General features: G+C 40.2%; 1 protein-coding gene across 1 annotated transcript; it reads right to left on the minus strand.

Annotated features, from left to right (window-relative positions):
- Nucleotides 1-77: 77 nt before the first annotated feature.
- slc10a2 (solute carrier family 10 member 2) lies at nucleotides 78-24,414 on the minus strand. Its single transcript, XM_073043236.1, has 6 exons — nucleotides 23,930-24,414; nucleotides 17,577-17,695; nucleotides 17,386-17,474; nucleotides 10,408-10,583; nucleotides 6,017-6,174; nucleotides 78-1,291 (listed from the first exon to the last, which is right to left on the minus strand). Exons 1-6 carry the CDS (start codon nucleotides 24,325-24,327, stop codon nucleotides 1,056-1,058), a joined length of 1,176 nt encoding a protein of 391 aa, XP_072899337.1. The 5' UTR covers nucleotides 24,328-24,414; the 3' UTR covers nucleotides 78-1,055.
- Nucleotides 24,415-25,376: the final 962 nt, after the last annotated feature.

A 25,376-nucleotide genomic window follows, 5' to 3' on the forward strand; every position in this document is an offset into this window, starting at 1 on the left:
TTGAAAGGTTTCCATCAGATTACAACAAAAAGTCAGTACAAAATAGACTATATCTTACTTTCAACCACACATTTAAGTTCGATTTTAATACTCTACAATATTTATTTCATTAATAATTATATTAAAATGCAAGAATGTAGTACCAGTCAAATGTTAATCTCCAAAGTGCAGAGCTTCTGGGAATGGCTTCAATTTCCCCAGATAGTGAACAGATCTGTTCCAGCACTAGAGTGAATACAGGCTTTCCCATGAGCTCTTAACATCAAATACCTGCTTATCTGTTTGGTATGAAGGCTTGCGGTGTCACTTAAACTAAAATTAGCATCATAGGACTTAATTTCTTCCTTCATTCTACCCTGTATTCATTAATATAGTCCAATAATTTCACAAGTTGAAACTTTTATTATTTTTTCTCTCATGGGGTGATTACCAAAATAAAATGTAATTTATAAATATATAAAAGTAAGCAATCAGCTACCAATTTTTTACTCTCCCATTTGGTTAAATGTTGCTGATGGAACAGCCTTTAATATTAAGTTGATTTTTCTAAACAAGTTTGGTCTGTGGAAAGCATGATAATTATTATGTTTTTTACCCACTAATTACAAATTCCGAAACTTAAAAAAATTAAGAGTGAACAGTCAACATTCTCACTCATGTATGCTTCCATTTTGTTTTCCCTTCTCCGATTTATTTTTGTTATTTGTTATAATTTGTTATAATCAGATGCCAGGGAAGAAACCAAGGTGAGCTGGCATGAATATTGAACAGTAAATAAAAATAGGTGATAGTTGTGGGACCTCATTCCATTTTGTTGGACCTAACAGTGCCATAATTTCAGAAACTACTGTAAGATATTTCCTGTCCCTTTCTGCACTCTTCTGCTTATCAGAGAGCAAGGGAGGTACCTGAAGGATGAAACCAGGGTGAGGTCATGATAAAGGTGCATAAATTGTTCTTTTAAAACAGAACTTCCGCAGTAGTATCTGTAAGGGCAGATCCATAATGACCTATGGCAACACGTATGGTATCAAGGGACATAATAAGCAACACCCTTACAGGTTGGTATCTGTGTCCAAGCTAGAGGTTGATGATTTTTCTTCCGTTGGGGGCCCTCTTTTCAAGATGCCATTGAGTAATTTCCCATCTGTGTGGGAGTCCCCTTTGGATAGTTTTTCATCTGCTTCTAATCCTCCATTTGTATAAGCAAAGGATATGTCGTTTTCTTCATCATCTTGTTTTTTGCAGTCGCCTCTGGTTCTCTTGCCATACCATTTGTACAATTGATAAGCTGAGTGAAATGTAAAATGAAGGAATTTAATATAGGATGACATTCCAATACACTTCAAAACCATCATTAGGCAATGAAAGTCAAGTAATGGAAAATGAAAATTTAAAAACCCCAGATTCTGAAAATACGAAATAAAATAGTAAATGCTAGAAACACTCTGGAAAATATCATGTCAATGTATCAGGTGAAGAATATTGTTTTCAATCTGAAATGTTAAATCTTTCTCTTTCCAAGAGTGCTGCATTATCTTTTTGAGTGTTTATAGCATCTTCAGCTTTTATTTCAGATCATCTTGATTTTCAACATGATCAATGATGAGTATTTTATGGAATGTCTTTATGGAGATAAAAGTTTGAGAGGATTCCTAAGCAGAGGGCCAGATGATAATGTGTGAAATGTTTGAGTGGTTGTAAGAATTTGGGCAGTGAACAGGCAATACGTATACTTTACCTTAAAGGCATTGACATCCTGTACAGGTCTCAAGCCCCATGCTAAGCTAATTCAGAATCAGGTTTATTATCACTGGCATGAGACGTGAAGTTTGTTAATTGATGGAAATGTTAATAGAATACAGCATAAGGTGGGATAAAGCAGGTAGCCTGATCTCCTTCCAGGTTCAGTAGAAGTTGTAGTGGGTGTTAGGCCTTGGAACTTTAAAGTAGGTGGGGCTGGGTGAGGTTATTGGTAGGCTTTGCAATACAGGGATTCTTGCTTTTTCCACCTATTTCTCTGGTGATTTGCTTGGAAGTATGAGTAAATATGTTGTCTACCGCAATATTTATTAGAAGTGTAGCCAAGAAAACTTTAAGTCAGTAAATTTTTTGAACATCCTCCATAGATGGGTATCTTGAATATTTGTCAGTGTAAGAATTCCAACATAGATTTATATTGCGCCTTTTATAGACTTGTTCTTCCATTCCTGTTGATAAAACAGTCTGTTCTGGGATATGGGAAAAGCGTAGTTACGTAGAGCTAGGTAATGGATCTGGTTTGTATTGTTTGTAGTGTTTGTATTTGTCCAGTGTTTGGAAGTGTGATATGCTGAGGAATTAAATGGCTTACTTCAATGCTTGTAGGTGCCTCATTACTTAACCTCTGGATCCTGTGTCCCTGGTCTAATGTATTTTTATTTCCCTTTTTCAGTGTAGTCATACCCAGACCAACAGACATAAGTGTTAACATTCAGTTTTTAACATTAAAAATTTATCCAATGTCAATGTCTTTTTCATCAGAGCCAGTTCTGTAGTTCCATAGAACATTACAGCTCAGAAACAGGCCTCTTGGCCCTTCTTGGCTGTGCTGAACCATTTTTCTGCCTAGTCCCACTGACCTGCACCCGGCCCATATCCCTCCACACACCTCTCATCCATGTACCTGTCCAAGTTTTTCTCAAATGTTAAAAGTGAGTCCGCATTTACCACTTCATCTGGCAGCTCATTCCACACTCCCACCACTCTCTGTGTGAAGAAGCCCCCCCCCCCATGTTCCATTTAAACTTTTCCCCCTTCACCCTTAACCCATGTCCTCTGGTTTTTTTGCTCCCCTAGCCTCAGTGGAAAAAGTCTGCTTGCATTCACTCTATCTATACCCATCATAATTTTATATACCTCTGTCAAGTCTCCCCTCATTATTCTGTGCTCCAGGGAATAAAGTCCTAACCTATTCAACCTTTCTCAGTTTCTGAAGTCCCGGCAATATCCTTGTAAACCTCAGCGCTCTTTCAACCTTATTAATATCCTTCGGGTAATTCGGTGACCAAAACTGCACACAATATTCCAAATACATCCTCACCAATGCCTTATACAACCTCACCATAACATTTCAACTCTTATATTCAATACAGTACTTTGATTTATAAAGGCCAATGTACCAAAAGCTCTCTTTACTACCCTATCAACCTGTGATGCCACTTTTAGGGAAATTTTGTATCTGTATTCCTAGATCCCTCTGTTCTACTGCACTCCTCAGTGCCATACCATTTACCTTGTATGTTCTATCTTGGTTTTTCTTTCCAAAGTGCAATACCTCACACTTGTCTGTATTAAACTCCAACATCTGCCATTTTTCAGCTGGTCCAGATCCCTCTGCAAGCTTTGAAAACCTTCCTCACTGTCCACTACACCTCCAAACTTTGTATCATCAGCAAATTTGCTGATCCAATTTACCACATTATCATCCAGGTCATTGAAATAGATGACAAATAACAATGGACCCAGCACTGACCCCTGTGGCACACCACTAGACACAGGCCTCCACTCAGAGAAGCAATCCTCTACTACCACTCTCTGGCTTCTCCCATTGAGCAAATGTCTAATCCAATTTACTACCTCTCCATATATATCTAGCAAATGAATCTTCCTAACTAACTTCCCATGCTGGACTTGTCAAAGGCCTTACTGAAGTCCATGTAGACAACATCCACTGCCTTCCCTTCATCCACTTTCCTTGTAACCTCCTGGAAAAACTCTAATAGATTTGTTAAACATGACTTACCACACACAAAGCTGTGTTGACTCTCCCTAATAAGTTCCTGTCTGTCTAAATACTTGTGGCTCCTATCTCTTAGTACTCCTTCCAATAATTTACCTACTACCAACGTCAAACTTACCGGCCTATAATTTCCTGGATTACTTTTAGAACCTTCTTAAAACAATGGAACAACATGAGCTATCCTCCAATCCACCGGCACCTCACGCGTGGATACCAACATTTTAAATATATCTGCCAGGGCCCCTGCAATTTCAAAACTAGTCTCCTTCAAGGTCCGAGGGAACACCCTGTCAGGTCTTGGGGATTTATCTACTCTGATTTGCCTCAAGATAGCAAGCACCTTCTCCTCTTCAATCTGTATAGGTTCCATGACCTCACTACTTGTTTGCCTTATTTCCATTGACTCCATGCCAGTTTCCTTATTAAATACAGATGCAAAAAAAAATTTAAGATCTCCCCCATTTCTTTTGGTTCCATACATAGCTGACCACTGATCTTCAAGAGGGCCAATTTTATCCCTTACTATCCTTTTGCTATTAATATACCTGTAGAAGCTCTTTGGATTATCCTTCACCTTGACTGCCAAAACTACCTCATGTCTTCTTTTAGCCCTCCTGATTTCTTTATTAAGTATTTTTTCACACTTTTTATACTCCTCAAGTACCTTATTTGCTTCCTGTTTCCTACACATATCATACATCTCACTCTTCTTTATCAGAGTTCCAATATCCCTCGAGAACCAAGGTTCCTTATTCTTATCCACTTTGCCTTTAATCCTGACAGGGACATACAAACTCTGCACTCTCAAAATTTCTCCTTTGAAGGCCTCCCACTTACCAACGACATCCTTGCCAGCAAACAACCTGTCCCAATCCACGTTTTTTAGGTCCTTTCTCATTTCTTCAAATTTGCCCTTTTCCCAGTTTAGAACCTCAACCGGAAGACCAGATCTATCTTTATCTATGATCAAGTTGAAACTAATGATGTTGTGATCACTGGAACTAAAGTGTTCCCCTACACACACTTCTGTCACCTGTCCTAACTCCTTTCCTAATAGGAGATCTAATATTGCATCCTCTCTAGTCGGTACCTCTATATATTGATCTAGAAAACTTTCCTGAACACATTTTACAAACTCTAACCCATCTAGACCTTTAACAGTATGGGAGTCCCAATCAATATGTGGAAAATTAAAATCCCCTACTATCACAACTTCAAGTTTCCTGCAGTTGTCTGCTATCTCTCTGCAGATTTGCTCCTCCAATTCTCGCTAACTATTGGGGGGGTCTGTAATACAACCCCATTTATGTGGTCATACCTTTCCTGTTTCTCAGCTCCACCCATATGGTCTCGGTAGACAAGCCCTCTAATCTGTCCTGCTTGAGCACGGCTGTAACATTTTCCCTGACTAACAATGCCACCAACCCCCCCCCCCCCCCCCCCCACCCTTCATCCATCTGCCTCTATCATGTCTGAAACATTGGAACCCTGGAACATTAAGCTGTCAGTCCTGCCCCTCCTGTAGGCAAGTTTCAGTAATGGCTACAATGTCATAATTCCACATGTCAATCCACGACCTCAGCTCGTCAGCCTTCCCCACAATACTCCTTACGTTGAAATAGACACACCTCAGAAGATAATTACCACCACACACAACCCTTCTATTTGTGACTTTGCATGAAACTTTTGTCATTTATTTTCACCCCTGTTCCACTATCTACTCTGGCACTCTGGTTCCCATCCCCCAGGCTCCTGTGTATTTAATAATATTTCACCCTGAAACTTTCAGATTTGGCATTATTTCATTCATATCCAGAGATTTGAATAACCTATTTCATTATAAACCCAGGGCTAGGTGGAAAGCATAATCTGTACACAACAATAATCTACTTGCTATACTCTGTGCAGTTACAGTGTCTTCTAAATTTATCTTTTCATTCTAAATCTGTTCTATTTATCCCTTCCCACTAGCTCCCTCCTTGTATAACTTAATCCTCCATCTAACCTCAATTACCTTCTCAACAAAAATAGTCTAATTCAGATGAAAAGTTTGTGTGTATACATACAGTGTTGCCTTTTCTACACTTGTCATTGTCATGAGCTCACTAACCATTTTGTAATCTCTGATGTTTTCCCTTTGTACCCAGACCCGAACCCACTTTCCAATCATCAATCCCCAGCTCATTTCAATTCTAACCAAAGATCTTTGTGAAAAAATAAGGAATAAAATCTTGCCTCCAATCATTATAGCTGCAAACAATATTTGAAAAACGCTGTAGATGAGCGGGAAGGTGAACATGAGCACGAGCTGCTCAGGTGAGAAGGAGATCTGAACGATGGTCGTGCAGAGCTGAGTGTTCTGTGCACCAGTTTCCAAAGCTACAGTACGGCATCTGTAAGGCAGAAGAATGTTAAAAATCCTGAACCAGCGCTGAATGCCGTACTAGTGAACATCACAAGGCCTTTCTATGGAATATGCACTAAGATATTGCACAGGGTTAGGTAAATACATATATTCACAAACTAATGTTGGATTCCTTTAGGAAGATTAATTTTCAGTTCTAATACGATTTTCCCTGGAGCAGAGGAGGAGACTGGATTAAGGTTTACATAATTATTGATAGGATAAAAAGAGGAACACGTCTCCCAAAAGCAGATGTGTAGACCAAGAGGGCTTTGGTTTAGGGCAAGAAGCAACAAGTTTAGAGGGCATCTGATGAAGAATGTTTCACCCAGAGTGGTGGAAATCTGGAACCCACGCTCTGACGGAGCAGTGGAGGCAAGGGCCTCTCAATATTTCAGTAGCCGCTTGAGAGCTAGTAGACAGCTATGGATGAAGTGCTGGTAAATAGGATCAGTACAATGCATGGGTCAAAATGCTTGATACTATGCTTTGTCTCTATGACTAGTTATTTTTTTCAAAGTCATTTTATTAAGTGTAAATTAAAACCAAATGGAAACAATACACTGATTTGCACATGCTGTCACAAGTGTTTATATAATGATACATAGCTAGTGCTTAAAATTGATAGTGCATCTAACTACCAAACCACAAAATGAACTGTATTACACTGATAGCAATTATAATGGGAATTGGTAATGCATAATTAGATGAAATACATGGGCTCAGTAGTGGTGCAATATCAGACACTGCACTCAGCAAGATTCATTGAAGAATGAAGAGAAATATATCACTAGAGATCATTTAAAAACACATTTTAGTTTCAGCTTATTGGGTTAGGTTTTGATAGTGAAATCTGATCTAATCCAAATTTTATCCAAGGAAGTGAGAACCATAGATGGAAATCTGAAAGGATGAAAAAAATGTGGATTGCAGCATTACTGAATCTATGCTTGTGAATGTATAGACAATCCATGTTATCTGCCGGAAACTTTAGAAATGAAATAGGAGTTGCAAAGTATATTAATAGAAGCAGTAAATATAGGACAAGAGAGAAGAAAAACAAGTACCGAAGACAACTTTTATGTATTGTTTGTTGGGTGTTGATGAAATAATGGTCCTAGTCTCAGATGTCCACGAGGCACACCGTTACTTCCAAAAGTTGATTGATGGACTTTTGCTTAAAAGGTCTGTGGTTAAATGTGGGGTTCAAGGAAGTCGCAGTCAATCTTGAGTATGTAGGGATCTAAGGTGCTGATAACAGTACTCAGTAGAGAAATTATCTTGGAAAAAGGATATCATCCAGAGGCAAGATCATACCTCACTAATGAAAACTGTCCAAGTTCAGAAAGGGTATTTTTTAAAAAATGATACCAAACTGAATTTGCTGTAGAAATTGATCAATAGCACAAACATTACAGAATTAATTATTAAGTGCTTGCATTGATAAAGGCCTTATAAAATCTTAGGACCCCCCAAAGTGCTTTGCTGTCAATATAATCTTATTGAAGTATATTCAGTACTGGGATGCAGTACTACACAGTTCAACATCATGGGAACAACAGTGAGATAATTGGCCAGAGTACAATGACTCTACATTGCCCTCATTCAAAGGTTTAATATATAAAATTGCCTTTTACAATACATTCTAGAGAGGGTTTGTACCTAAACCTGACTCAAAATAAAACTGTTACTGTGAAGACACAGTTGATAGGCACGTATCTTGAACTTGAAACCCCACTATCTTTGGCAGATATGCAACCATGACTGGACCCCTAAAGCAGGTGTGCTTTTTGTTGGTATTAACTCATAGAACTGGAGATGACATTTTTTATACTCCATTCACTGTTCTCCCAGGTGTGTATGGCTGTTACTTTCAGTGCAATAAACACAACGTAATCTTATGAATACGGTTTTACCAGAATAAATTAAACGGTAGGCAAAAACACATTCGCTCCTATCTCTGAAACTGAATCTAATATAAATGATTAAAGGTGTTTCATTTTTTTCTTAACATACTCTTGATCTCATAATCTACCTGGTTTTAACCTAACAGTTTATTGTTTGCCTGTACTTCACTTTGTCTGCAACTGTAAAACTATTCTGCATTTTATTATTGTTTTCTCTTGAAGTATCTCAATGCATTGTTGAAATAAAAGGTTCTTTATGGATGGCATGCAAATCAAAGTTCTTTACTACACCTTGGTACATATGACAGTAATAAACCAAATTGCCAGTTTCATTTTTAAGTAGCTATGGCTGATGGCATAGTGGCATCAGCACTGGACTTTGGGGTGCAAGGTCCCAAGTTCGAATCCAGCCGGCTCCCGTGCACACTTTCCGTGCTGGTTGAGCATCAAGCTAGCAACTCGACCTCATAAAAAAGAAATTGCCTGCTACAAAAACATCAACAGCAAAAAAGTTGATGGCCTATGCTCTCTCATGAGTTGATAGCAATTTCTCTCTCTCTTCTACTGTATAATTGCCTGGATAAGTTGTAGACAGAGTACATTTGTAGATGGTATAATGGCAAAAGAAGTTTAATGCAGATCAGCAAAACTTTTGCATAGCTTGACACAAAAACGAGGAACCCAAAATAGACTAGGAATCTTAGAATATTCTTTATGTTCAGTTTTCAGAAAAAGTCAAAAGAACATCCTAATATCTTATCATTAGTTTCAATCTATCCTGTTTTTTTTTTTTTACGAATAGTACATCAATGTAATGACAAAATTTCCAGACAGATTACTGGAGGCAAAATTTGGACACAATTAAGGAACAGGTGAACAGTAGTATTTTTGTAACTGGTAAATTATACATTTAATTTATAGTTTATATGTGTGACATGGGCATGAAACAAATTAATAAAGGGCTTGTGAGCAGCTGGGGTAATAGGAATATAAAGAAAAAGGAAACCTAATTTCAGGATGAAATTTAAACAAAGAACACAGTGAATAGGTCTGACAAGAAAAATGTTTGGTAAAGCTTGTGCATTTTTTTAGAATGCATTTTAATTTGCCTTTGCTTTTAACATCAAGTGTGAGCTACCTATGCCTGTTACTTGCACCTTTTTAAAAAAGTGAACAATTAATTTCTAAGTACTCTATAATTTCAAAACTAGGCTGAGTTAGAGCTGCATTCAATCTGACATAAATGTATTCAATATTTCCATATACTTTGATTTTGTCATATTTTCCCTCAGCCTCATTTATTCAAACCATTCTGCTTTAATATCTCTTATGCATCTGCCCATTATCTAATTATTAATTATTGCAGCCACCTCTCCAGTCTACAGGTGTTTTTGTTTACTTGTCTTTTTTCTTATTCTGTTTATAATTCACTTTTCTATTACTTTTCAATTTTGTGAAATGATGTGATGCTCAAGCATCAATACTTGTTTTCTCTGCATGTTTCTGTTTTCTCTTCTAGAAGATGAATATAGAAATTAACAGCACATTACAAGCCCTTCGGCCCACAACGTTGTGCCAACCATCAAGCCTACTCTAGAGACTGCCTTGAATTTCCCTACCACATAGTCCTCTATTTTTCTAAGCTCCATGTACCTATCTAAGATGCTGTTAAAAGACCCTATTGTATCCGCTTCCACCACCGCCACTGGCAGCCCATTCCATGCACCCACCACTCTCTGTGTGAAAAACTTACCTGTGACATCCTCCTTGTACCTATTTCGAAGCACCTTAAAACTATGCCCCCTCATGTTAGCCATTTCAGGAAAAAGCCTCTGGCTATCCACACGATCAATGCCCCTCATCATCTTATACACCTCTATCAGATCATCTCCCATCCTCCATCGCTCCATGGAGAAAAGACCAAGTTCACTCAAACTATTCTCATAAGGTACGTCCTCCAATCCAGGCAACATTCTTGTAAATCTCCTCTGCACTCTCTCTATAGTATCCACATCCATCCTGTAGTGAGGTGACCAGAAATGAGCATAGTACACCAAGTGGGGTCTGACCCAGGTCTTATATAGCTGCGACGTTACCTCACAGCTCTTGAACTCAATCCCATGGTTGACGAGTGCCAACACACCTTCTTGGCAACACTGTCAAGCTGTGCAGCAGCTTTGACTGCCTTATCGACACGGACCCCAAGATCGCTCAGATCTTCCACACTGCCAAGAGTCTTACCATTTATATGATATTATGGATTGTGAATTATTAGCATGTGACGTTTGATCAATAATTTTACAAAGGTTTTGTACCTAAACCAAGGCATACCAGCAACACGAGCTAAAGTAAATCCTAGTCCATAACCGATTGCTGGATAGATTGTCCCAATGATCCACAGGGAAGCAGCGGTTGCCCAGGATCCTCTATACAGTAAGGCACCAGTCACGGCTATACCGACTATGAGGAAAATTCCAGTAATAGAGCCAATCTAGGAGAACAGATTATTTTGGAATTAGAAGACAAGAGCATAAAAATATACACATTTAAAATTTTGAACAATTTTAATTTCTAAACATTCTATCACAGGGAGGACATTTAACAAAATGACTGATTGTATCACAGACTATATCAAGTTCTGTGCGAACACCAACTTGCCAGCCAGCACTGTACGCGCTGTTTCCCCAACAACAAGCCCTGGATCACCAGCGACCTGAACGAACTTTTAAATATGAAGAAGAAAGCCTTCAGGTCTGGAGATAGACAAGTACTGGGCGAGTACAGAGTGAACTGAGGGTAAAGCTGAGGGGGTGTGAAGACTCCTACAAGATTAAGCTGGAGTACAAGCTCCAGAAGAATAGCATAAGGGACGTGTGGTCAGGGATGAAGCAGATCATTGGCTTCAAGGCTAAGGAAAGGAAGATCTGCTTGGATAGGGCCAACAATTTGAACTTGTTTTTCTCCTTGCTGTCCCCTCCCTCATTTGCCCCAACCACACACCCTCCCTGCCCCTGAAACTTTCTCCCTCCCCCCCCTCCCACCGATCTGGTGAGAGCTTGTGTTCCACCCACCCCCCCTCCAACTTTGGAATATCCTGCCTCCATGGAGACGACCACCCTGCACTGCCTGACTGTGCCTTCAGGTCAGGTTAAGAGATAGCTGGAGAGACCACATCAAGGCAATGCTGCTGGACCGGACGGTATCAGCCCCAAGGTACTGAAGGCCAGAGCAAGCCAGCTGTCTGGTATTTTGCAGCACCTTTACAATCTCAGTCTGAGTCAGGAGAAGATACCGGTACAATGGAAGACTTCCTGCTTGGTTCCTGTACCCAAGAAGGCGACTCCATCTATGGACCAATTGTCCTCACATCTCATATGATGAAGCTGCTGGAAAGACTGGTCCTGACTTATCTTGGATCGCAGGTGAGATCTTCATTGGACCCTCTACAGTTTGCCTACCAACCTCATGTGAGAGTGGATGATGCCATCATCTACATGTTGCAGAGAGCTCACTCCCACCTGAATGCTGCTGCTGGCATTGTGAGAATCACAAGTTTTGACTTCTCTAGAGCCTTCAATACAATCCAGCCACTTCTTCTGAGCGAGAAGCTGCAAAGGATGGGTATCGACAAATCCACTGTCTCCTGGACTACTGACTACCTGACAGATAGACCCCAGTTTGTACAGCTGGGTAATTCTCTGTCTGAGAAGGTGGTGAGTGGCACTGGAACACCACAAGAGACTGTCCTGTCTCCATTTCTGTTTACACTATACACCTCAGATTTTCAGTACAAATCTGAGTCTTGTCACCTGCAGAAGTTCTCTGATGACCGCGGTGGCTGAGTGAATCAGGGATGGGTAGTAGTCGGAGGACAGAGGACTGGTGGACAGATTTATGGAATAGTGAGGGTGGAATCACCTGCTCCAGAATGTGGCCAAATCCAGGGAGATGGTGATTGATTTTAGGAGGAAGAGGACTGTGACGAGTCCTGTATACATTCTGGGAGAAGAGGTTGCAGTGGTGGAGTAGTACAAATACTTGAGTGTCCACCTCAACAACAGCCTTGACTGGAAACCAACACCAAGGCTGTTCATAACAAGGGGATGAGCAGACTACTTTGTAAGGAAGCTGAGATCATTCGATGTATGCAGCAGGACGTTGGAGATCTTTTACCAGCCTGCTGCAGTGAGTCCAGTCTTCTTTGCTGCTTTATGTTGGGGGAGCAGTATCGGTGCTGGTGATGCAAAATGATGAAATAAACTCATCAGTAAGGCTGGATTCGTCCTTGGCTACAACCCAGAGTTAGTGGCAGAGAGGAGGTCACTAAACAAACTGTTATCCATTATGGACAGTCAGGCACATAGGGATAAATTTGTCCCGGTGAGGAAGATAAAGAATGGTTGGGTGAAGGAACCATGGGTGACAAGTGAGGTGGAAAATCTAGTCAGGTGGAAGAAGGCAGCATACATGAGGTTTAGGAAGCAAGGATCAGGTGGGTCTATTGAGGAATATGGGGTAGCAAGAAAGGAGCTTAAGAAGGGGCCGAGGAGAGCAAGAAGGGGGCATGAGAAGGCCTTGGCGAGTAGGGTAAAGGAAAACCCCAAGGCATTCTTCAATTATGTGAAGAACAAAAGGATGATAGGAGTGAAGGTAGGACCGATTAAAAGTGGGAAGATGTGCCTGGAGGCTGTGGAAGTGAGCGAGGTCCTCAATGAATACTTCTCTTCGGTATGCACCACTGAGAGGGAACTTGATGACAGTGAGGACGATATGAGTGAGGTTGATGTTCTGGAACATGTTGATATTACGGGAGAAGAGGTGTTGGAGTTGTAAAAATACATTAGAACAGTTAAGTCCCCGGGGCCAGACAGAATATTCCCCAGGCTGCTCCACGAGGTGAGAGAAGAGATTACTGAGCCTTTGGCTAGGATCTTTATGTCCTCGATGTCCACGGGAATGGTACTGGAGGATTGAAGGGAGGCGAATGTTGTCCCATTGTTCAAAAAAGGTAGTAGGGACAGTCCGGGTAATTATAGACCAGTGAGCCTTACGTCTGTGGTGGGAAAGCTGTTGGAAAAGATTCTTAAAGATAGAATCTATGGGCATTTAGAGAATCATGGTCTGATCAGGGACAGTCAGCATGGCTTTGTGAAGGGCAGATTGTGTCTAACAAGCCTGATAGAGTTCTTTGAGGAGGTGACCAGGCATATAGATGAGGGTAATGCAGTGGATGTGATCTACATGGATTTTAGTAAGGCATTTGACAGAAGGCATGGGATCCAGGGAAGTTTGGCCAGGTGGATTCAGAATTGGCCTGCCTGCAGAAAGCAGAGGGTTGTGGTGGAGGGAGTACATTCAGAGTGGAGTGTTGTGACTAGTGGTGTCCCACAAGAATTGGTTCTGGGACCTCTACTTTTTGTGATTTTTATTAACGACCTGGATGTGGGGGGTAGAAGGGTGGGTTGGCAAGTTTGCAGACGGCACAAAAGTTGGTGGTGTTGTAGATAGTGTAGAGGATTGTCGAAGATTGCAGAGAGACATTGATAGGATGCAGAAGTGGGCTGAGAAGTGGCAGATGGAGTTCAACCCGGAGAAGTGTGAGGTGGTACACTTTGGAAGGACAAACTCCAAGGCAGAGTACAAAGTAAATGGCAGGATATTTGGGAGTGTGGAGGAGCAGAGGGATCTGGGGGTACATGTCCACAGATCCCTGAAGGTTGCCTCAGAGATAGCTAGGGTAGTTAAGAAAGCTTATGGAGTGTTAGCTTTCATAAGTCGAGAGATAGAGTTTTAGAGTCACGGGGTAATGATGTAGCTCTATAAAACTCTGGTTAGGCCACATTTGGAGTACTGTGTCCAGTTCTGGTCACCTCACTATAGGAAGGATGTGGAAGCATTGGAAAGGGTACAGAGGAGATTTACCAGGATGCTGCCTGGTTTAGAGAGTATGCATTATGATCAGAGATCAAGGAAACTAGAGCTTTACTCTCTGGAGAGAAGAAGGATGAGAGGAGACATGATAGAGGTATATAAGATATTAAGAGGAATGTATAGAGTGGACAGCCAGTGCCTCTTCCCCAGGGCACCACTGCTCAATACAAGAGGACATGACTTTAAGGTAAGGGGAGGGAAGTTCAAAGGGGATATTAGAGGAAGGGTTTTTACTCAGAGAGTGGTTAGTGCGTGGAATGCACTGCCTGAGTCGGTGGTGGAGGCAGATACACTAATGAAATTTAAGAGACTACTAGACAGGTATATGGAGGAATTTAAGGTGGGGGGTTATATGGGAGGCAGGGTTTAAGGGTTGGCACAACATTGTGGGCCGAAGGGCCTGTACTGTGCTGTATTGTTCTATGTTCTATATTCTACATCTTCTCCATGACCTACTGAATAAGCAACGGAGCACCTTTTTGAACAGGCTTATTCAGCTCCGCTCCCACAAGGATCATTATAGAAAATGTTTCCTACCAAATGCAATCATCTCTGTGCGTTAGTATAACACTCATTATAGTACAACTGTCTCTGGTTTATTATTTTGTACATTATATTATTGCACTGTATTGCACATTAGTACATTATTATTGTGTATATTTTTATTCTGTACTTTATTAGTAGTTAAGTCTGCACACAGAGAAGTGTGTTTTTAAGTGTTGCTGCTGTAACTAAAGAATTTCCCATTTGGGATCAATAATGTAATTACTATTATTATTATTATTATTATTATTATTATTATTATTATTAGGAGAAATGCATGATAGTAACCAGAAGTGGTATTGGATCCCATACAAATGCAGACAAACGTGAATCCAGAGATTATCATTGTTGTGTATTGTACGTGTAATATGATAGCTAATGACAATAATAGGAATTGTTGATTTGATTTTATTTTTATCTTGGTGCCTAAAATTTAGTAAAAATCTACTTTATACCAATGGCCTTAATTATAAGCCCATTTTAGAAGCTTGCAATTTAATCAGAATAGAGTAAACAACTAATAATAAAAAAAAATTCTAATGTATTGATTTCAGAAGAATTGTCTGCTAATGGTGTTGAATATAAATAATGAAAGTTGGAGTACTGTAGTATACTATATTTCACAAAATTCAAAAATTTTGGTCAAATTTTAGAGCTTGCCGTGTTCTTCAGTAACGTTGCAGGTAATCCACCTTTCTGACCAAACTCCCTATTCTTTGATTCCTTAGTGTCTCAAAGGTCTATTAATCCATGTCTTCAATATACTCAATGGTTAATTCTTGTTTAACAAGTTTTATTCTTGACATAATTGAAGTAAATCTGAAAAATACATTTTCTAGAGTAAAGGTCAAAGGACTTAAACAGTTCTTAAAACCCTGGGTCATTTATAATGGCTATGTTCCTCATTATTTGCTGCAGCCTTGTAGAAAGTAAAAATTTCTCGTAGAAATTGCAAAGCAAATCCACAAGGCTATGCTTCTCCAGTTCTTCACCAATTGTCAGTGTGTTTGCTCCACCCACACACAGCCGATTGAATATGTAGAAATACTACATTAATTCAATGCTCCCTTCAATCTCAGAGATGCTGAGATAAATCTTGGGATGCAATGGGACACACCATCAGTGATGTAACCTGAGATGATTTCAACATTGGACACTCTTGCCCAGGCGATCCAGCCAGAGTTGACCAGGCCCTGACTTGAGTCCCAGCAGTATTGGTCCATGGATCACACCTCTAGATCCACAGCCATCTGGAGGCTCGCTCAGCAGTCTCTGTGATGGTCCTGATGGCTCTTTTCTTTGCAGTTTCCATAACGCCAAGGAGTGAGTAGGTTCTGCACATTGAGCAGCCTCCAAAATCTCTATTCCCCACCTCTTAAGGCTGGCATTGTGTCCTCCTCCCCTGTCTCTGACTCTGCTCTACCAGCTCATGGTATTTGGATTTAGAAACATAGAAACATAGAAAACCTACAGCACAATACAGGCCCTTCGGCCCACAAAGTTGTGCCGAACATGTCCCTACCTTAGAAATTACTAGCTTACCTATAGCCCTCTATTTTTCTAAGCTCCATGTACCTATCCAGGAGTCTCTTAAAAGACCCTATCGTATCCGCCTCCACCACCGTTGCTGGCAGCCCATTCCACGCACTCACCACTCACTGCATAAAAAAACTTACCCCTGACATCTCCTCTGTACTTAATCCCCAGCACCTTAAACCTATGTCCTCTTGTGGCAACCATTTCAGCCCTGGGAAAAAGCCTCTGACTATCCACACAATCAATGCCTCTCATCATCTTATACACCTCTATCAGGTCACCTCTCATCCTCCGTCGCTCCAAGGAGAAAAGGCTGAGTTCACTCAACCTATTCTCATAAGGCATGCTCCCCAATCTTAGCAACATCCTTGTAAATCTCGTCTGCACCCTTTCTATGGTTTCCACATCCTTCCTGTAGTGAGGTGACCAGAACTGAGCACAGTACTCCAAGTGGGGTCTGACCGGGGTTCTATATAGCTGCAACATTACCTCTTGGCTCCTAAATTCAATTCCACGATTGATGAAGGCCAATACACCGTATGCCTTCTTAATCTCAGAGTCAAGACCCCAAGATCCCTCTGATCCTTCGCACTGCCAAGAGTCATACCATTAATACTATATTCTGCCATCATATTTGACCTACCAAAATGAACCACTTCACACTTATCTGGGTTGAACTCCATCTGCCACTTCTCAGCCCAGTTTTGCATCTTATCAATGTCCCATTGTAACTTCTGACAGCCCTCCACACTATCCACAACACCTCCAACCTTTGTGTCATCAGCAAACTTACTAACCCATCCCTCCTCTTCCTCTTCCAGGTCATTTATAAAAATCACAAAGAGTAAGGGTACCAGAACAGATCCCTGAGGCACACCACTGGTGACCAACCTCCATGCAGATTATGACCCATCTACAACCACTCTTTGCCTTCTGTGGGCAAGCCAGTTCTGGATCCACAAAGCAATGTCCCCTTGGATCCCATGCCTCCTTACTTTCTCAATAAGCCTTCAGTGGGATACCTTGTCAAATGCCTTGCTGAAATCCATATACACTACATCTACTTCTCTACCTTCATCAATGTGTTTAGTCACATCCTCAAAAAATTCAATCAGGCTTGTAAGGCACGACCTGCCCTTGACAAAGCCATGTTGACTATTCCTAATCATATTATACCTCACCAAATGTTCATAAATCCTGCCTCTCAGGATCTTCTCCATTAACTTACCAACCACTGAAGTAAGACTCACAGTCAAACGTCTCCTAAAGCTGTTGTTACTTACCTTCAGTATTATTTTGGCCTTTTTTGGCCACCTGTGGTTCACATAAACTCCAGCAGCAACAGGAATTAGGAGGCTTGCCAGGGTAATACCTGAAGTACATAATGCACAGGTTTATTCAGTTCCCATAAATAAACATGTTAAAATATAAGTTCCTGTCTTGACAGTTACAGTGTAATTCACATGTAGTTTACCTATGCTGTCATAAGGGATCTGAATGCTGTCTGAGTCAACCCAAGTTCTTGTGTAGAGGAAGAGGCAAAGAGGCATCATTCCCATTCCCAGTACTGTGGAGCATGTTGTCATGCTGATACTGAAAGAAAGACAAATATCTGAATAATTACAGTAGGTATATCGACACATCCTAAAGCCTCAGTGAGCAAACAGGTACAACTTTATTTATTTGGATGGGATTGCTGACTTTATTAAAAAGATAAGTGCAGCTAAGTTGTTTATTTATTTTATTTACCTTGCCATTAGCATCACAATTTAATTGATTTTTAGCAATTGAAGACATCTAAATAAGTTTATTTGTATTTCTGATTTTATAAAATAATTCTTATCTTTTAAATACGAGGGGTGGTTGATAAGTTTGTGGCCTAAGGTAGAAGGAGTCAATTTTAGAAAACCTAGCACATTTATTTTTCAACATAGTCCTCTCCTACATTTACACACTTAGTCCAGCGGTCGTGGAGCATACAAATCTTGGACCTCCAGAAAGTGTCCACAGCAGGGGTCATTGATAAGTTCATGGCCTAAGGTAGAAGGAGATGAGATACACAGCTCTCGTTACATGCACATGCAGTTCAACTCCTTGAATGATTCTGCAGAAAGTTTCAAGTTAATAACGCATCTCCTTCTACTTTAGGCTATAATCTTATCAATCACCCCTGCTGTGGACACTTTCTGGAGGTCCAAGATCCGTATGCTCCACGACCTCTAGACTAAGTAAATAAATTTCGGAGAGGACTATGTTGAAAAATAAATGTGCTAGGTTTTCTAAACTTGACTCCTTCTACCCTAGGCCATGAACTTATCAATCACCCTTTGTAATAATGTAAAACTATTTAAACTCTTGTTATGTTTCTCTTATTAACAGAGGGTTTAAAATAGTTCATGATATTGACAAGGTCATCAGATATGGATAGGGCTTGCCAATTCAGCTCACAGGATCACAATGGAATTCAAACCTCCAGCTCAATTGATCCCATAGAGCAGCAAAAGAGAGGTCATGGGGAAACACGAGGAAATCTGCAGATGCTGGAAATTCAAGCAACACACACAAAATGCTGGTGGAACGCAGCAGGCCAGGCAGCATCTATAGGAAGAAGCACTGTCAACATTTCGGGCCGAGACCTTTTGTCAGGTCATGGGGAAAGTCTGGTGGTGATTATAGGTGTATAAAATACAATTTATTTCATTAAATTGAATAGTGCTATATTGCAACAATCAAATTCGTGTGGAATTACATCTTTTATAAAGCATGTTAATTGCTTCCAGTACCTTTCAGAGAAGACTGAGGTAATCTTTAAACTCTACTGATTCAGCAATTGGGGGTAGTAATTCTGTACCCTCCTGCCACCAACCAAGTTTGATTTTATTTGCATGTTCCTGATTTTCTCCAAAACAGAAGAAAGTAATTTAATTGCTTCCATATATGTCCTATTGAGCTGCCATTGATTTAAAATAACATTTTTCTCGTTATTGTACCTAATTATTTTTGATAATAGAAATGTAAATAATAACCATAAGACTATAAGATATAGGAGTAGAATTAGGTCTGCTCTGCCATTCCATCATGGCTGATTTATTTTTCCTCCCAACCCCATTCTCCTGCCTTCTCCCCATAACTTTTCATGCCCAAACTAATCAAAAACTTATCAGCCTCCACTTTAAGTATACTCAATGGCTTGGATTCCACAGCCATCCATGGCAATGAATTCCACAAATTCACCACCCTCTGGCCAAAGAAGTTCCTCTTCATCTCCGTTCTGAATAGATGTCCCTCTATACTGAGGCTGTGCCCTCTGGTTTTAGCCTCACCCACTATAGGAAACATCGACTCTATCTAGGCTTTTCAATATTCAGTAGGTTTCAATGAGATCCTATTATACTCGATTCTAAACTCCAGTGAGTACAGGCTCAGAGCTATCAAATGCTCCTCATATCTTAACCCTTTCATATCCAAAATCATTCTCCTGAACCTCCTCTGGACCCTCTTCAATGCCAGAACACCCTTTCTTGATTAAGGGGCCCAAATCTGCTCACAGTACTCCAAGTATGGCCTGACCAATGTCTTATAAAGCCTCAGCGCTACATCCTTGGCTTTATATTCTAGTCTTCTCAAAATGAATGCTAACATTTTGCCACAGGGGTCAGTGCTGGGCCCGCAACTGTTCACGATAACATTAAGAATCTGGCAGACAGGACCAAGTGTAGGGTGTCTAATTTTGCTGATGACACTAAATTGAGTGGAAAAGCAAATTGTGCAGAGAATACTGAGAGTCTGCAAAGAGATATAGTTAGGTTAAGTGATTGGGCAAGGATCTGGCAGATGGAGTACAATGTTGGTAAATGTGAGGTCATCCATTTTGGAAGGAAAAATGGAAGATCAGATTATTATTTAAATGGTAAAAGATTGCAGCATGCTGCTGTGCAGGAGAACTTGGAAATTCTTGTGCATGAATCACAAAAGGTTGGTTTGCAGGTGCAGCAGGCTATGAAGAATGTAAATAGAATGTTGGCCTTCTTTGCTGGAGGGATTGAATTTTAGAGCAGAAAGGTTATGCTGCAACTGTACAGGGTACCGGTGAGGCCACACCAGGAGTGCTGTGTGCAGTTCTGGTCTCCTTACTTGAGGAAGGATATACTGACTTTGGAGGTGGTGCAGAGGAGGTTCACCAGGTTGATTCCAGATATGAGGGGATTAGACTATGAAAAGCGATTGAGTCACCTGGGACTGTACTCACTGGAATTCAGAAGGATGAGAGGAGATCTTATAGAAACATATAAAATTATGAAAGGGATAGATAGATAGAGGCAGGAAAGTTGTTTCCACTGGTAGGTGAAGTCAGAACTAGGGGACATAACCTCAAGATTCAGGGGAGAAATTTAAGATGGAGATGTGGATGAACTGCTTTTCTCAGAGAGTGGTGAATCTGTGGAATTCTCTGCCCAATGAAACAGAGAAGGCTACCTCAGTAAACATATTTAAGAGAAGGTTGGATAGATTTATGCATAGTAAGGAAATTAAGGGTTATGGGGAAAAGGCAGGTATGTGGAGATGAGTCCATGGTCAGATCAGCCATGATCTTATTGAATGGTGGAGCAGGCTCGATGGGCCAGATGGCTGACTCCTGCTCCTATTTCTTATGTTCTTATTGTATTTGCCTTCCTTACCACTGATTCAACCTGAAAACTAACCTGCACAAGGACTCCCAAGTCCCTTTGGGCCTCTGAGTTTTGAATTTTCTCCCCATTTAGAAAGAAGTCGATGCCTTTATTCCTTCTACCAAAACGCACAAACATACACTTCCCTACATTAAATACAATCTGCCACTTCTTTCCCCATTCTCCCAAACTGCTTTGTCAGCACTATCTGCCCTTCCATCTAACTTCATATCATTGGTAAACTTGGCCACAAAGCCATCAATTCCACGATACAAATCATTGACATATAACGTGAAAAGAAGTGGTCCAATATTGAACCCTGCGGAACACCACTAGACAGCAGCAGCTAAATAGAATAGGCCACCTTTATAAAGACTCTTTGCCTCCTGCCAGTCAGTCAGTCTTCTATCCATGTTGGTATCTTTCCTGTAATACTATGGGATCTTATCTTGTTAAACAGCCTCATGTGTGGCACCTTGTTAAAGCCCTTCTGAAAAACCAAGTAAACAACATCAACTGACTTTACTTTGTCTATCCTGCCCGTTATTTCCTCAAAGAACTCCAATGGATTTGTCAGGCAAGATTTCCCCTTAAGGAAACTATGCTGACTTTGGCCAACTTTATCATGTGCCTCCAAGTACCCCAGAACCTCATCCTTAATAAAGGACTCCCAACATTTTCCCGACTACTGAAATGAGGCTAAATGGCCGGTAATCTGCCTCCCTCTCTTCTTAAAGAGTGGAATGACATTTGCAAATTTGCTCTCCTCTGGAACCATGCCAGAACCTAGTGATTCTTGAAAGATCATTACTAATGCCTCCACAATCTCTTCAGCTACATCTTTAACAATCTTGATATCAAACAAAAAATTGAATGAGGGAAAATCCTCCCTTACACAATATTCAATCCAGAAAACATTACCTACAATTCATTTATGTTATAGCTCTGCGCTTTCTTTTCTTGATGCTTCAGTCCCCCAATGATATAGACCTCTCTTAAACAAAGGAGAGCAATAGAAATACTGAATGCAGCAAAAGGGCCATTTTTGCAAATATGCAATACTGCCCCTGCTGAAATCACAAAGAGAACAGAAAATTCTGGAAACGATCAGCAGGTTGGTCAGCATATAGAGGAAATTTAGGTAGTTTATACCATTGGCCCATTGTAAAAGAATAAAATTTGCACAAGATCTTATATATAGAAGTAAAGTCATAAGCACATTCAGGAAAAAATATTGTAAGCATGTAATATGCAATGGCAGCAATAATCATGAATCAGGAGTCTACTTGGAAAGGATTTGGACAAGAAATAAGGGTTTTAAAGAAATGCTTAAGGGTAGGAATATTTTAAAAATTGTAGGGAACATTTGCAATTTGCTTCTTCAACAAAAACATTGAATAATTTCTCATTGCAGGAACTTCCTTATTAAGATTGTTCAATCTGCAATCCCACATTCAGACTCTGGTGGAAAATTGAGAATCCATCCTAATGTGTTCCCAAGGTTAGTTAATCAGAACATGTACATGATTATGAGAACACAAGAAAATAGGAAGATGAGTAGATTCCCCAGCCACTCAATATGTTCAGAGCTGATTTACACTGGTCGCAACACTTCTTCAGCGCCAGATTCTGCCAAACCCGAAATACCACAATCTCTCAAAAATTTATCTATCTTCAACTTAAATATAATAAATGACCTGGTTTCATCATCATTGGATAAAGTATTTTAAATAACCAGCCCCTATTTTGCAGCCATGTCCTTTTCTATGCGACATTTTCACTATTGTCCAGTTGTCTTTCTCCTGTTTCAAGGTAATTCAGAAGGGGCTAGCAGTATTTCTGCCATTCACTATTAAACTATAAACCATGCTCCAAAATCTGTGGATGTTAATATTAGATTGGCTTGGGCCTGAATTTGGGTATAGATAATCGTTAATCCTGCCAAGTATGAAAGACTTGGAGAGATCCTAGTGGATATCATTTTAGTGCCAGAACGAGTTAGGCCCTTGGACAGTAAAACAAAACAATAAGGAGTCGGCCAAATGAAAATAAACTGTGGTTATTTAATTTTGATTCAACGTAATAACCCATAACAACAGAAGTAATTTATGCTTACTATCTATTAATGAAGAAGTTCTATGTAAAATTCATCATCTTATTGATTTTAGTAAAACTTGCCTATTTCTGCAACATGCCTCAATATAGTTTTAATGCACATTTCCACTGCAAAGATGAGTACTTTATATGATGGGTAGTGTTAATACACAACAGTAGTATTCTGATGCAAGATTATAAACTGAATTCTGTCTTTCCATATATGCTGCTGGATCTGCGGGGAATTTCCAGAATCTTTTTGATTTACTTCCAATCAGAATAGAGTCAATATGTGGACAATCACATAGTTGTGTATAAAATGTTCCTGTCGTGGTAATTGTACATAGACCTGACTTATGGACAGACCAATTGAGGTCTTCTGTGTTCATTGCCCTGTGAATTTGTAGAAAAATATGCTTGCTCCTGCATGTGCTGCAGAAAACTTTAGCTGATGAGCTGTAACCCACACAGCATAAAGCACTTCCCAATCAATTCACTCTATTTTAAATATTACCAAAGTGCAACAGAATATTTGATAGCTACCTTTCACAGATTTGAACAATATGAGGATTTGCTTCTTGCAATCGACCTCTAACCATTTACATTTTGCACCATCTTCCTTAGACGAAGTAAATCCTGCATTATTTAATTCTAACTCACACTCAGTGATTTAACAGCAGCTTCTTCCCCTCTGCCATCCAATTTCTGAATGGACGTTGAATCCATGAACACTATCCCACTACCTTTTTTTAAAATTTCTGCTTTTGCACTGCTTATCTTAATTTAACTATTTAATATAAATATATATACACTACTGTAATTCATTTTTTTTCTATACTTATCATGCATTGGACTGCTGCCGCAAAGTTAACAAATTTCATGCCATATGCTGGTGATATTAAACCTGATTCTGATTCTGATGCACAAAATGCAGGGAATTGCCACTCTGAAAATGCCTGTGTTTAACATTTAGAAGGAGCACGTACCACTCCAACAGATTACTGCAGCATTGTTAAACTTACTACGTAAACCAGGCATAATAAGACATGAGCGGTCTTCTTACCTAAGATCCATGTCTCCATCCATCCAATAAGACATAATGTTAGAACCAGTTCCACCAGGACAACAGCCCATTATTAATACAGCAACTGCTTGAACAGGGTGAATGTTGAAGGCTGTTGACAGTGCAAAGGCTGTAAGGGGCATTATACCAAACTGGCAAAGAAAGCCCACACAGATACCCCATGGTTTCTTAATATGGCCCCAGAGTTTCTTCGCTTCAACAGTGCAACCCATGGAAAACATGACCAAGGCCAAGAGGATTGTTAGCACAGTGCTTAAAATTAAGTTCAAAAGCTTGTTGAAGTTGTCAACTGGCATCAGGCAACTTGTGTCATTACAGTTGGTGGCATGTTCAGGACAGAATAGATAAGTCATTGCTGGGCTTCCCACAGCCTCCATAGTCACAATTTCTGCTGTCTTCTTCGATCCACAGTCAATGAATGCTTGCTCCTAATCACAAAAAAATTGTTATGAGAAAGAAAGAAATTTGGGAGCTGCTGGTTATATTCAACACAAAGAGAAGGAAATGAATATGCATTACCTTTTAATATAGTCAGGCAGCAATAAAACAAAGTAGTAAACACCTACTCATATTTTATTGGCTTGGTCTTTGGAAATATAGAGTCAGTGTGATTAGTGTCGGAGAGAGATGATAGTATTGATTCTCTTGAATACTACATTTAGCTTTCAAAGTATTGCACTGGCAGTATCAGTAAACGAGCTGTAAAGATACTCGATAGACACAAGGGACTGAAGATGCGATAATAAGGAACAAAAATACACTGCTGCTGGAACAATATTTTTAGGCATTGATAAGTAATCCTTTAACAACATGCAACCCTCAACTCAAATTCGTAACAATCCAACCACCCCACTCCGTCACACACTGCCTTTGCCACCTCACTCCACCCCACTCCAAGACACTTCCCCCTACAGACTCACTCTTTCCAATTTAAAGGCCGTCAGCCATCCATTCCAATCCACCTAGCCATCCCTTCAACAGACCCTGCCCCACACCCAGCCCATCCTACTCCACGTCATAATATTCCATAAGATTGCAAAGCTGAATTAGGCCTTTTAAGTTCATTGACTCTGCTCCACCATTCAATTGTGGTTGATTTTGTAACCCCATTACTTAACCCTCTTACCAATCAATCACACCAGCAACGTCACACATCAGTCCATCCCTTCAACCTACTCTGCCACACCAACGAAGCAAAAACTTCACTGCCCTCCATAGCAACATTCATATTCATTCCATTCCACCTCTCTCACCTTAGAACCTAATCCCACCATCTACTTTACTTCAATAAACCTGCACCCAACCCAATTTTCCACCTGCCCTTCACCCCTTCCATTCTGTGCTTTACCACATTCAAACCAACATTTCAATGAAGTCATTCTATCCTATTACCTCCACTCCACTCCCTCTTCCACCTCATCACCCC

This window comes from Hemitrygon akajei, chromosome 4, assembly GCF_048418815.1.
Source record: "Hemitrygon akajei chromosome 4, sHemAka1.3, whole genome shotgun sequence".
In the NCBI taxonomy this organism is placed as follows: Eukaryota; Metazoa; Chordata; class Chondrichthyes; order Myliobatiformes; family Dasyatidae; genus Hemitrygon; species Hemitrygon akajei.